At 33.0% G+C, this 14,191-nt stretch overlaps 2 protein-coding genes across 4 annotated transcripts in view; both read left to right on the top strand.

Annotated features, from left to right (window-relative positions):
• Nucleotides 1-6,137: 6,137 nt before the first annotated feature.
• LOC111506702 (tubulin polymerization-promoting protein homolog) lies at nt 6,138-9,015 on the top strand. The gene is made up of 2 exons (XM_023161875.2): nt 6,138-6,367; nt 8,473-9,015. Exons 1-2 carry the CDS (start codon nt 6,247-6,249, stop codon nt 8,838-8,840), a joined length of 489 nt encoding a protein of 162 aa, XP_023017643.1. The 5' UTR covers nt 6,138-6,246; the 3' UTR covers nt 8,841-9,015.
• Nucleotides 8,696-14,191, top strand: part of LOC111506701 (glutaredoxin domain-containing cysteine-rich protein CG12206) — an 84,895-nt gene continuing 79,399 nt past the window's right edge. The window contains exon 1 of one of the 3 annotated variants that reach the window (XM_023161872.2): nt 8,696-8,836. The gene's annotated coding sequence lies outside the window, so the exon portion shown is untranslated. Of the gene's footprint in view, nt 8,837-12,244; nt 12,384-14,191 lie in introns of those variants that run through there. The other 2 variants (XM_023161873.2, XM_023161870.2) reach the window with 2 other exon arrangements.

The following is a 14,191-nucleotide window of genomic DNA, read 5'->3' as shown; positions in this document are numbered from 1 at the left end:
TTTTCACGCCACCTATGAGGAAGTGTACTTAGCGCGTTTTTTTTTACGTGGTTTTCCCAGTCGACTCATTCCACATTTCTGTTGTGATTCTGTCAAATTGAAAACTTGCATAATAAAATATATTAGGAAGGATTGGAAAGTATAAAAGCGATTGAAATTGAAAAAATGTATTCATCTGAGTCATAACATTCAAATTCTTCTTCTTGTTGTTATTATTCTTGGTCTCCTTCTTCTTCTTGATTTTCTTCTTCTTGATGTTCATCCTGGGTGTAGGTAAACTGCGTCAAGAGTGATGTATCGCATGTTTCCTCGTTGGTATCAAAAGAATCCTCCACTATTGGTGATTCAGTATTAGAACATGACTGGCCTTGACAATGTGTACATGCCAGAGAACACAACCGTCCAACTTTTTACAACCACATTTAGCGTTGCAAAAAATTGTGTTCAGCAGTTTTTCCGGCGCAGGTGGGAGTAAAGTCTGAATAGGTTCTAATGCATTGTCGACCAACTTCCAACCCCAGTCTTTTGGGTCTAGCTGATAACCAAGCCACCCTTGAACTTGGTAATATGGTAATTGATGAGCAGCAACTGAGGTTGGAGGAAGACGAGCTAGTTGCACCTGTTTTTTACGAAACATGCATATCGATACTTATCTAAGTAGGTGGTTTTTTTCGGAGCTTTGTACATAGAAAGAAGAAACTGGATCCCGTTGGTGATAATTTCTGTTGAGTCGAATATTGGAATATTGAGTTGAATATTGGACATTCTGACACAAAGCAAGTATACGACCCTAGCCATGCACACAATTGAACAGGGAGACAGATGTTGGCTCAAGGTTACACTAGTGTACAAATTAAGGGACTGGATTTCATTCTACCTGATATTCTTATATTTGTACTTATGTATACCGATAGAAAAATATTTTTACTTGAATTACAACTTCAGAGATGTATATACGTGGCATACTTATAAATATAATGACGATTACAACTTTTACAACTTTTTGACTCGTCGTATCTCAGAAATGGTGGCTCTAAGAAAAAAAAAAGTATTGATACATTTTTCGTAGAGAATTTTATGATCTACTATTTTTATTTGAGGTTATTTCATGATAAAACTCACCGTTTTCCTGAAAATCGCGAAAAACCAATTTTTTTCTGACCTTTGACCTCGAATAAATTTTTTTCCAGGCATCGCAATCATTCGGAATTTTGAAATCTTATTTTTAACTATGTTTTGAACAATTACACGCATTTGCAGCTTGTTGTAAATTTATGTACCTTCACTCTTATTTTTTAGTCTAATTTGACCGGACATTTATGTGGTCTAGAAATAGAGCAAAAAGTACTGAAAATGATTCTTTCCCACAAATATTTTCTCCCAGTCTGATATTTAGTCCTGTTTGGGTATAAAAGCACTGTATAGGCACTGAAAATTTCTCTCTTGTCACTGATTTTGAATTTAGATGAAACTATCACTCTTGAAGAGCTTCTACACTACTCCTACTGAAAAATTTATGATTACAAATATTCCTTTTACTCGATAAGGGACAATTCCTGTATGACGTAGTGATGTAAGTGTTTTATATTATCAGCAATGAAAACTAGAAGTAGGGAAATATGTAACATCTGTCGGACTTTAACTTGAATCAGTAGCCACAGATCACAACAACTTGATCTGTGATCAGCAACAGTTGCAAATAAGTGAATATTGTCCTCCTTTACAGTGAGCATTAGCTGATTGGCTATAATCGATTAACAAGAGTGGCATTCACAACATGCATACCTCTAGAGGGAAACACGTGATCAATCCACGTTTTGGAATATATGGTGAATAATGCATGCAAATATTCTATGAATACCTTATCGAGTAAATTTAGGGGAGACTGCACATATATACTACCAGTAATGTAGCAATCAGGTATATGAGTTGGCAAATCTCCAGGAAGTACCCAATTTTTCTTCGGCCTGGTCCGGAAAATACGTACTTCCCGGACTAGACCGAAAAAAATCACATCGTTGTTTTATTTATTTATTCAACGGCAAAGCCAATTTACGAGAACATATTTAACAAAGTGTGAAGAACTACAAAGTATTTTTGAACGTTCATGTCTGATGCCTACATTACAATTTACGATTTTAGCGAAGTGTGAAATACAAAATATTAATGAGTCCTTATATGTCTGGTGACTACAATACTGAAAGATGAAACAATTCTGGTACTTACAAAGAAAATGGTAATGTAAAGAATGGCTTTGAAAACGCTATAGCCCTTTCAATTGATTTTTAAAGACCTGAAGTGATACATCAAACAGATCTAAGTTATTATGATATTGATTTCCCAGCTTCAGAATACAAGAAATCGGACTGTTCAAAGCATAATTGGTATGGTTTTTATTGTAAATGTGGAAATCTTGGTAAGTATAGTTTTGATTAACGCAGTTAATTACCGAAAGTTTGCATGGTTTTTGTTCGCAATGAATTATGAAAAACAACAGCGAAAGAGAATGTGACTTACAGAATTTCCAATGTAGCTGCTGCTCCTACGGCATAATTATAACCTGAAATATCAATGTTCGGGTACGAAAACGTTTATAATTTGTTTTCAAATTGGATGGATATGAAGGAATTCGAAACTATTACAGAGTGTGTAATTTTGAACTATTTGGCGCAAAAATCTGAGATCGTTAAATCCTCTACCTTGTGGAGAATGTACTCTATGTTGGAAAGTAACATTTCAGTGGAGGAAACTTAAAACAAAGCCACTTTTCCAAAGGTTACCATTTTTTTCTGAAGAAAGAATAATCTAGCACCAGATCATTCGATGTGGTACTAGACTAGCCCATAAAGTGTACCGAAAACCTACATACAAGGATAGGTACCTGCACCATCCTAGTCAAAAGAGAGGTGTCATCTCTACTCTACCTGAACGGACTCGAAGAATATGAAAACCAGAGTATCTCCAAGTGACTTTGAGATCGAATGGATACAGTGTAACAAAGATAAACAAGCCCATGAAACTGGAGGGATCCATGATTCAAAACGGTCAGGATGCTCAGATTGCTGCAGGTGCGTATTTATCAGACAGAATTGGAAAATTCTTGGGGAAACACAACATTAAAACGGTTTTCAAACCCTCCACGAAGACACAACAAAGTATCAGGTCGACTTGATACAAGAAGAACCCAGTTTCAGCAGCAGGGGTATATCGTATATCCTACACTTGTGGGAAGGTATACATCGAAACTACCAGAATATCTATGGGAACAAGACTGAAGGAGCATGAAGCATGAAGAAACTGCAGATTAGGCCAAACGGACAAGTCGGCTGTGGCGGAGCACGCACTTAGTGAAGGAAACTACAGGATTCTGTTTGAAAACACGAAACTTATTGCTCCCAACCAGGGATACCATAGCCGACTGGTATGAGATCCACAGACGCACGGACAGTTTCAACAGAAAAGAAGAAGCAGTGAACCTCAACCGAATATAAGATCCTATTCTAAGGAGTTCATGAATAGAAAACAGCATAAAAGCGGGTAAAAAAAGGTCGACGAATGTTATTGACAATTCACCTAAGTCAAATAAATATGCGTTACGCAACCGTTATATCCAGTCATCGGAGACAACGCAGGATGTATGAACCTTTGAAGAAGCTAGCCACAGCGCCAACAAAACGTCTGGAAAAAATTCCAAAAACCGACGGCATTCAGAGCCGAAAAATAGTGATACCTAACTTGTATTCGATTTTCAATATTAAAAACAAATTAGAATCAAAACTTTAGAAATTTCGTTCTACAAAGAAATATAATGAAGGAACGTGTCTCATAGATTTGTTATACTACATGGTTGCCAAAGAAATAGTATACGCGACACGTCCGAAAAGAGTTTCTTTGGGCTTCCAGACTTCTACACGTCCAAAAAACAGTAATTTCCCAACTTTTTGCCAACATATCCAAGAAGCATAGTTTTAGTAGTCGTTTGAATAAACCAGTATATCATTTTTAGTTCCATACCTTATTTATCTGAAGATTTTGTTTATATTTCCAAGAATATTTCTGAGAAATCCAACCTCTTTTATCTAGCCACTTATAAACGTTTTATGTTATAGGTACACAAGTATTCAATTTCCAAAAACAAAAATGTGAACTGCATCTTTCGGCCCCACTTGCCCCTACATCCCGCATATATCTGGTTTAAAAATCATTGGTTTGCTGTAATGAAGTCATGAATATTTATATCTGCAGCATGTCAGTAGTATGGAGACCATATACTGTACTTTCTTGATTATTATATTTAACTTTTTCAACGCTTTTGCTTTATTTAACAAGCTGCGACTAGCTGGGTGCCAATTATATCACGAAAGTGAGGAAAATAAGCCACTTTCAATAGTATTTTTATTCGTTTACATCATCAGCGTTAGTAGTTAGGTATCGCTATCGAGTTTTACTTTGTAATAGCGCCTTTATACATAATGGTGGTCAAATAAGACAATCGAATGTTTTGTAAATTGATGCAGTTTTCAATTGACAGACAGAATGCGACCATGCATGGTCGCTGTCACTGCAGCTTCGGTAAAAGCTACCGAGGAAGCTACGGTGTTAGCAAAATGCGTCTAGAAATTGAAATCTTTTTTGAAAATTGTGTGATTTTTATAATGGATAGTGTAATTAATTTTCACTAAGTAATGGTCAGTCCATTCACAGAATGTGACCAGAATAAAATAAGGTCTCGAAAGCACAAAAAATCAAAATTCGTTGCATTTTCCAAACATTTACATGAAAATTGGGAAAAACATAGACTTATGATTCACACTTGAATCTAATCAAGTTTTTTCAAAGGCCTGTAATATTCGCAAATTTAAAAAATCACTGTTATTGGTTGAAACTTAATATACATTACAAAAATATTCTGATGATGAGTTTTTGTGGATATTTCTGTGTGAATAATCTTATTCTTTCATTATTTAATTCTACACTTTTTACATTTTTATTTATATGTATTTTTTTATATTTTGTATCACGGTAATTACCGATTTGGAACCTACATGTATGTTTATTTGCATATGTAAATTCATAGTTCTTAATATTTTGATGTTTATATAATGTATATTTTTATGTTTGTATGTGGAAGTGTTCATTATTTTTCCTAGTTTTTTCCAATTTGCAGTCACAGTTCAAATTGGATACTAATTTTTTTTTTATTACATCCACTTTGGATAATATTCGTAATCTAATATATAAAAATGAAAGGTTTTAAAGGTGAGTAAATATGAAGAAAGAAAAGTAATAAAAATAATAAAATAACTCGAGAACGGCTGGACCATTTTTTATGATTTTTGTATTTTTGGATACGTCTTCATCGGAAATAGGATAATGAGTATTGAAATATGATGATTCATCATTGAAAATAATAATAATGATAATAATAATAATAAAAGAAATCAAGAACGGCTGTACCAATTTTCGTGATTTTTGTGTTTTTAGATTATTATTCTTTGGGAACACAATAAAAAGTATTGAAATATGATATTTCAACAATGAAAATGGTAATAATAATAAAAGAACTCAAAAACGCCTGAAACAATTTTTATGATTTTTGTGATTTTGGATTTGTCTTCGTCGGAAATAGAATAATAAGTATTGGAAAAAGATATTTCATCAATTAAAATAAAAATAATGATGATAAAGGAAATCAAGAACGGCTGGACCAACTTTCATAATTTTTGTGTTTTTGGATTTATCTTCTTCAGGGTTAGGTTAAAAAGTATTGAAATATGTTATTCCATCAATGAAAAAATGATAATAATAATAATGAGAGAACTCAAGAGCAGCTGAATAAATTTTTATGATTTTTATGTTTTTGAATTTGTCCTTGTCGCGAATGGGATAATAAGTATTAATGTATAATATTTTATGAATATAATTAATGATAATAATATTAATAAAAGAACTCAAAAACGACAGCACCAATTTTTATGAGTTTTGTGTTTTTGTATTTGTCTTCATCAGAAATAGAATAATAAGTAACAAAAGGGTTTTCATTCAAAACATATTCATTCAGTTACTTCTTATTAGATCTTAGAAGTTGAGTCTTGCTTGTCATAATCAGATGACAATTTCGTCATTTGCAGTACAAGTATCTGAAGTTTTCTTCAGTTCTGTCATATTGCAGTTTTCAAAACGTCAAATTTCAAAAAGAACTAAATTTTCAGTGATATCCAAAAAAACTCCAAGTTCACTTCTATAATGGCCCAAGGAGGCATGAAACTAGACCAGCAATTCATAAGTTTTGCGAAATTTGGAGATACAAAAGCAGATGGCAAAACAATAACTCTTACTCAAATAGACAAATGGTTCAAACAAGCAGGTTAGTCACTTTATATCACAAAATCTCTTCAGTTATATTAGATGCGTATTAAGAATAGGAATCACCACATGAAATAATGTCATTGGTTCAATTTTGACTTTATTTGTATAACTTCCGTCGATTTACATTACAAATTTTTGTTTACCTAGCTTTAATCATTTATTAAGAAACACATCTCGAAAAATAACAATCATGAATACGACGAGTTACATTTAAAAGAGAAAAGTTTGAAACGCAATCTTCTAGAATGTTTGGAAATCAACAGATACAAGAATTCGCGTAATTTACCTACTGAATGATCCATTAGAATTGAATAACTTCCTGTTACTGAATATTTTTTCAAATGTGGAAACTGGAAAATGAGCTCAGGTAGTTTATTTCATTACAAACTCAAGTAAAACTCAGATACTTGAAATGAAGGTACTTCAAATTGTAACATTAGGTATATAAAGCATTGAATATGTAGAATATAGTTATCAAAGACACATTTGAAGAAGCCAGTGTATGGCAAAACACGTGTTGCGTTTTTGTAAAACTGTTGAGTGAAAATCTCACAATAAAGTGTTTTTTGAATACGTTAAATAACAATAAAACTAAACAATGCACGAATTGGAAGTAATATCATTTCATTTCCAAACTGTACACTGTGTGTAAGTGTTCATACTCTTACAATGAACAATTCAATTCTTCAATAAAAAAAGACGTCCTTTCTGAAATATCGAGACTTCGATTTGACGATGTTTTGTGTGAGTGAAGTCTATTTACTTGTAATTGTAAAACTACTGTTTAGGATGAAATAAGTTATTGTTGCCGAGAATTTGGACAGTTTCATCTGAAAGAAAATAGAATATATTAGGATTCACCAAAAAAATTCTTTTGGAGATTATGACATGTCCAATTGAAGATCATCTTGAGCTTTCTAGCTTTTTATCTTTCCATCAGAGAAGAGAGAAACTATTCCATATTTTGTACACCGGAGTAAAAAGACAAAAACTGTCTTCCAAAAATTATCTTTCTCAAAAATATTTCCTTTTCGATCCTCATTTCATTGCTTAGTGAAAAATCAGTTTTCAGCCGAAGACATAACTCTTGAAAACTGGAAATTGAAACTTCCTTTTACCACTTTTGTTTGTAACTAATGTTACTGAAGTTTCGCCCTATAAGGACGACATTTCCAAACAAATACAATATTGTATTCGTTCGAAAATGTCCTTATAGGATGAAACTAGAATAACGTCATACGAAAATGGGAGTGGTAAAAAAATTCTCATTTTTTATGATGATATCCTAAAACGTAGTAACGGCTCCATCGGTAATCGATTTGAAAATAAGTAACTTCATACATGGATGTGTAGATCATGCAAAGAAGTAACTTTCAGACACTAACTGAAAGAAAGTCCTCCTGAAACAACTACTTTCATATAAACTTTGAATTACACGAAAGAAAAAACATTCTTTCGAAACAAATACTTCTACATGAACACTGAATTATACAGAAGATACTTTTCTCTACTCAGTTTGTATTTTAAACATTCATTGTGGGATAAAAATCAGATATCATTCCCCTGGGTTCTTCTTTAAATAAATAGTAACACAAAGAATGTTTGAAATACAAACTGAGTAGAGAAAAGTATCTTCTGTATAATTCAGTGTTCATGTAGAAGTGTTTGTTTCGAAAGAATTTCTTTTCTCTCGTGTAATTCAATGTTTATATAAAAGTAGCTGTTTCAGGGGGATTTTCTTTCAGTTTGTGTCTGAAAGTTACTTCTTTGCATGATCTACACATCCATGTATAAAGTTACTTATTTTCAAATTGATCACTTCCTTCCGTTCTTTGGAAGATTCACTCATTTTTTTTGTATCAAAATGGAGTAGAAGAAAGCCAAAAACTTTTTTTACTAGAGCTTATAACGAACTGCTTTGTTTTTTTATATTTTCTGACATTGAGGGTCTAATCTCCATTTCAAGTTGGAAGTACTCGGTCATCTGCTATTCTGATAATTGTGAGTGAAAATTACATGTACCAATGTTATCACTATTATCACTAGGATACTTTACTTTCCTAGAAAATTGTCCTATACCAATTGGAACACTGAATGTTACAGGTGTGATTGACAAAAAGCTGACAACGACGGACACAGGCATAACCTTCAACAAATTCAAATCGAAAACGATAGGCTACACAGATTTTTTGAACTTCATAGAAGATCTGGCACACCAGAAGAATATCCCCGTCGACAACATCAAAGAAAAGCTCCAAGAATGTGGTTTGCCGGGCACCAATAAGTCGACACAAGCGGTCCATGTTGGAGCAGTCGATAGGCTGACGGATACTTCGAAATATACAGGGAGTCACAAGGAGAGATTCGATGAGAGCGGCCATGGAAAAGGGAAAGAAGGACGGGAAGATCTCGCTGAAAATACTGGATATGTCGGGGGATATAAGGGACAGGGTACTTATGATAAAAAGTAGGTTTTGTGGCCAGTAGAATAATTCAATACATGGGAAACAGATGTTTGACAAATGAAAGCCTTTATGATGTATTTATTGAATCTCTCCAACTTTTTATTTCGTGAAAAATTTGTGAGAATTCTGCCTTCATAGATTTTATAATCTTATATATGCGAAATAAATAACAAAGAGTAAATATTCGCGATGGGAAATGATTGTATCAACATCAACGTACTCTCCATCAAGGCAGAAATTGAGACTATATTCCAGCTATATTAGAATCATTATTCATGAGTCACATCATTAGAAATATTTTTGAATGCAGATTGCCTCTTTTTGAGTATTCGTGACAGTTTTTATATCTTAAATAGAATATCGTATAACCCACCTCAAAATATTGCTAAGTTTTTAAAAAAGAAATGAACCCAATCTCAATTCTGAGCAATATATATCACTGTCAGAGTCCAACACAGAATTTCAATGTGGTCTCTAGACACTATTTTTTCTCCATTGAGCAAACGAATTCATCCCAAAAAACTTCCACATCAATTTTCTCTTGTCCTAGATGCATATCTTAAGATTTCAAAATAAAATTATTATTAACATAGGTGAATACACATAATAAAGTATATCATAAGCAATCAATAAATATATGTTTAACTAACGAAAGCGGGCTATCTGATGTTTCTTAACCAATGTAGCGAAGTCCGTGATTATTTCTTCACAATTCGATGTCAAGGTAAATCCCATTCGATTTGATATGTTGATTGTTCATCTTCTGGAAAATTGGCAAATCGTAAAGTTATCTTTTCTGAATGTTATATTTTCATTTGACGATCTTTGAAGGTAGATAGAAACTTATTGCATTTATTTTAATTCTTCTGGATCATTGATTCTCAGGGGCAAATTTGTTAACCGATGTAGTACATTTCCAAATAAAAACGGCAAAAAAGTAATGCTGAGTTTATTTGAATAAATTTCCATTGGTTTATGAATGATATTTTGACCACCTATTGCAAAACTGGCCGGATAGTTGATAAGACAACCTTAAATGAAATAAGGGCGAAGTTCCTAAGGAATAGAAAAGGATGTTTCGATGGAAATAGTTTTTTGTACTCTGTTGAATGTTCATAACATTTTTCTGAGCACAATTTTGATTGACCACAAATTGCCTTCCTATTATGATCCAGTGTCTAAAGTTCACATAAAGAAGAGAGTTGTCTATGTTTCTTTTTTGCATTTTCTGCTATTCAATTGTTCTCTTAATGGATCTCATCCAATGAGTTACACTAAATGACAAGTCTTCTGAGCCACAATCTATTCTTTTGGAATAGTTCTCAGTTTTTTCTTGGATAATCCCCATTCGAAGGTTTTGTCGTGCATGTTTCTAAGGATATTTTGCCAGTATTATTTTCATTTCTCATTTATTTATTCATTTATTCGTTGCGGAAATACACATAGAACAACAACATGCTTATATAACACCTTTCTCGATATGACACCAGATCAATGATTTTGGCACCCTTATAACTGGTTCAAAGTCTATCATTTACGTCTTTGAGTTCTCTTGCCGTCTCGTGGTTTATGAGTATTTTAGCAGGCATCTAGTTCCAGTCCGTCAGTTTCTTGAATTCTTCACTACATTTATAATTTAGTCTTGACGAATTTTGAACTGAGAATATTGACCTTCTCATTTCGGCTTAAAAAAACTATTGAATGCGTATTACAAAATTGGAAGAACGACGAATTTCTATCCGCACAATATATTTCAGGTTTCGTTTCAAAAGTGTACTTCGGTGTTTTGTCAATTGTTAATTTTCATTCCCTCTCTTGAAGACGCAAGAAGTAATTTTGTATTGGACACTAGGAAAATATAATTGATATGTCACCAACTGAAAACTTAGAAATATAAAGGTTGAAGCCATTTCAAAATTCCACTTTTGCACTCATAAAACTGTTAAAGACATTGATTGTGTTTCGAAGATTGATATTTTTACTGCAAATGAAATTTTATTGACGAATATATAGCCTATTATTAGCAAAATTTAAACGCGCCACTCATTTATAAATGTTTTCGGTTAAATTATTAATTATACAAAAATTCACTCTGTCGAGGTATCAATTTTCTAGTCACAAACTTAACTTACTTCATTCTGAATAATATCATGTTATAATATTTATGTATTTTTCACTATATGTGCAGGATTTCATATTTTCAACTCATCTAATTTCAGTATCCCAGATCCCTATCATTCAAAATGGCGTCGTTCTATAAAATAAATTGGTTTCAGTAGCAAGCATTTCAACGTATTTAAGCTACTATGTTACCCCTATAAAACTGTTAAGAAACACTTACTTCTAGGAGTGAGGGTATTGCGGCAGAGTCAGACTACTTTTAAATCTGTAGGTTTCTATAAAAGTGCTTGTATGAATGAAGGATTTCTCACCTATAGTATGGATAAATATTATCTGTCGGGATGTTTTGGCTAAAATGTTTTTTTCATCGATTATAAAGGCTAAACAATGGGATTTAACCATTATAATAACGTTTTCCTGTTTTTCGCAAAGAAAAATTGAAACACTAGGTTAGGTGGGATAGTTAAAAGTCTTTTTTCAGTATTTCCAATATACAGGGCGACTCAAAGCTTTCAGAAAGTTTTTTTATGGAACACCAAGTCATTTCTTCGTCTATTTGAAGCACCTCGAACTGAATCTAAAACTATTATATACCCCCCTGATAAATGTTCAAAATGACCGCCATTGAGTTATTATTTATTTTGTTTCTGAAGAACTAATTCCCACCACGATATCGATGGTGTCCCACTAGAATCACTAAACAAAAATATTCTTACTAAACATAACTAAAATTTTGAAGAATTTTTCAAAGCTGTGATTAGAAATCGATGTCAGCTGGTTGTTCTTAAATGCTGCATTTTATTCTTGGTGGCAGCAAATATATATTAGCAGAAGTAATTTGATTTTATAACAGTTATATTAGTGTTTTTGAATTGTAGTTAATATATCATACTATAAAATAGTTGGGAAATTATCATTGAAGTAATGGTAATGAATTATAAAACAACTTCGCTGGTTAGGATCAGTTTTCATCTATCTAAATGGAAAACAGGAGTTTTCACTTTGGCCCACTCTGTATAAGTGGAATATGTTGTTCCGGTGTGTAGGCTACCACGATCTTTGTCCAACAAAATATTTGCTGTTTTTGGGTTCTTTGAATTCTACAGACCAGGGTTAGGAAACACAAAAACAACCAGATTGGTCCAATACTTCAATCTCAGAAAACTGCTAAATATAACGGGAATTGCCAACAATGGATGTTTATGCCAATTATCAGCTATTAAAGTACGGAGATCACATCGAAAAATTTCCCATTCACGCATACACTGTATACGAAACACCTGATTCGAAAAGATAAGACGATGATATAAGTACAAACTCATCCGATTTCGAATCCAGGTTAAACCGAACACGTTCCGACGACCCATTAGAGAGTGTGAGACATTTGCAGCAACACAAATAGTTCAGTCAAAATAAGCCAAAAAAGTGGTAAGCTTACAATAGATCGCTCAGAGCTGAAAACTTCCATAGGTCTTGAATACACTATTATAAATGAAGTATCAAAAGTTCTCATCAAACCCATAAGTGGTAGAAACGGTAAAAGGTCAAAAATATCGGTTTTTTGAATTCTTCTCGTTAACGTTGAATACTGAAAAAATAAATCCAGTGGAGGTAGGTTGTGCTGTATCCTACAGAACTGTTCCCGTCTTTTGTTTCTACGAATTACTTTTCTGACCCATCGCCATTTCAAACATTTCTCCGAGGTTGATAAAATCAATGACCAGTGAAATCATTGATGATGATGAAATTATTAGTCATGACTTCTTGGAGTTCCTTTCCAATTGAAGCAACAAAACAAATATTCAATATATTGAATTGAGACAAATTACTCTCTCTTTCAACCATGTTGAGTAGCACCATTGAAGTTCATGATAGAACCCTTTATTATTAATCCAACATATATTAGTATTACTGCTGCTAACTAATAGCTTAAGTTACTACAAACTTTTTACAATTACACGAAGGTTTGTAGCGGAAACTGTGACTACAAAAATGTTGAATTATTTTGTTCACCAACATGTACTAATTGTCATAGCCGGTCTTGTTTCATCAAGGAATTCCTGGATAAATATTTTCATAATGTCAATGAGGAAAAGAATGATGAGCCTTTTTTTAACACTTTTCACATATCCAGCGTAAAAAGGAGAAGTGGAAGGGAGAAAACAGTAGCATTATGATGTAACATTTGAAGATTGACAATCAGTTTAAAATTTTCCCGGTAATTTATTCCAGCCTCATCATTATCAATGTTATCATTTTTATCAGTGTGAGTATGTGATTGAACCAAACACAACAGATCGTGGAGTGCACCTACAGGGTTATCGAAAAAAGACTCAAGTACATGTCAAGGTTGTACGAAATGTCTGCATATTATGTGATATATAATTTATTCAACTTTTGAAATAGAGATATTTCGGAAATAGTCACTCGTAGTATGTCAAACAGACATGGAAAAATTTAAAACTTCTGATTTGGAATGTGAATCAGGATTTTTGTCACGAAGTCGATTTTTGCGTGTTGAGATATTAGCGAAAAATGGCGAAATTTTGTAATTTTTGAACTATTTTTATTTCTCACTCATAGCGACAACTATTCATTACAAGATATCAGGAAATGTGGTCAGGTTCCATTCGAGCATCTTCAAGTTTATTCAGAGGACTCTGAAGAAGCTAGCCACGCACCTCAGCGAAACGTCAGGAAAATAATACAAAAACTGACGGCCTTCAATCCCGAAAAATAGCGACACTGAAAACCTCGGTATGTGGTATATTCGTTGACTGCAAGGACGAAGCCTCAACAACTACTGATGATTTTCAATTTTTCTCAAAAAACGGTTGAATTTCTATATTTCAAAGGAGGATAGCCATAAAAATTACCTTCTGATACCAAATTGTAGAAAATTGTATCTAATTTAGACACTAAATATGGTACATTGCATTTCAATGAAGAAAAGAAAATTGATATTTTCCATGTTTTTTTAAACTTTTATTTGTAACTAACGTTACTGCAGTTTTGTCCTATAAGGATATTTTCAAACTTATACATTAAACTAACAATGATTGATTACATTAGACCTTATATAACACCACTGTAGGTAATAATAGAGGTTATTTATCTTGGTTGAGTACCTGAATTTTGTTCACTAGTAACAATGTGTATATGTTAATTTGAAAACCGCTCAGTGAAGTAAATCAATTTGATCATTCAACAGGCTGCAACCGCAATGTTTATGCATG

Source organism: Leptinotarsa decemlineata, unplaced genomic scaffold (genome assembly GCF_025532065.1).
Source record: "Leptinotarsa decemlineata unplaced genomic scaffold, Ldec_3_MD MMD2_tig00026328_RagTag_RagTag, whole genome shotgun sequence".
Lineage (NCBI taxonomy): Eukaryota > Metazoa > Arthropoda > Insecta > Coleoptera > Chrysomelidae > Leptinotarsa > Leptinotarsa decemlineata.
The sequence above is the reverse complement of the archived record's forward strand: the minus strand, read 5'-3'. Positions and strand labels throughout refer to the sequence as shown.

What these genes read in the sequence shown, in the direction of transcription:
- LOC111506702 (XM_023161875.2), top strand. Translation starts at nt 6,247, where the DNA reads ATGGCCCAAGGAGGCATGAAACTAGACCAGCAATTCATAAGTTTTGCG. An exon ending in CAAATGGTTCAAACAAGCAG is followed by an intron (nt 6,368 to 8,472) that starts GTTAGTCACTTT and finishes TGAATGTTACAG; the next exon opens with GTGTGATTGACAAAAAGCTG.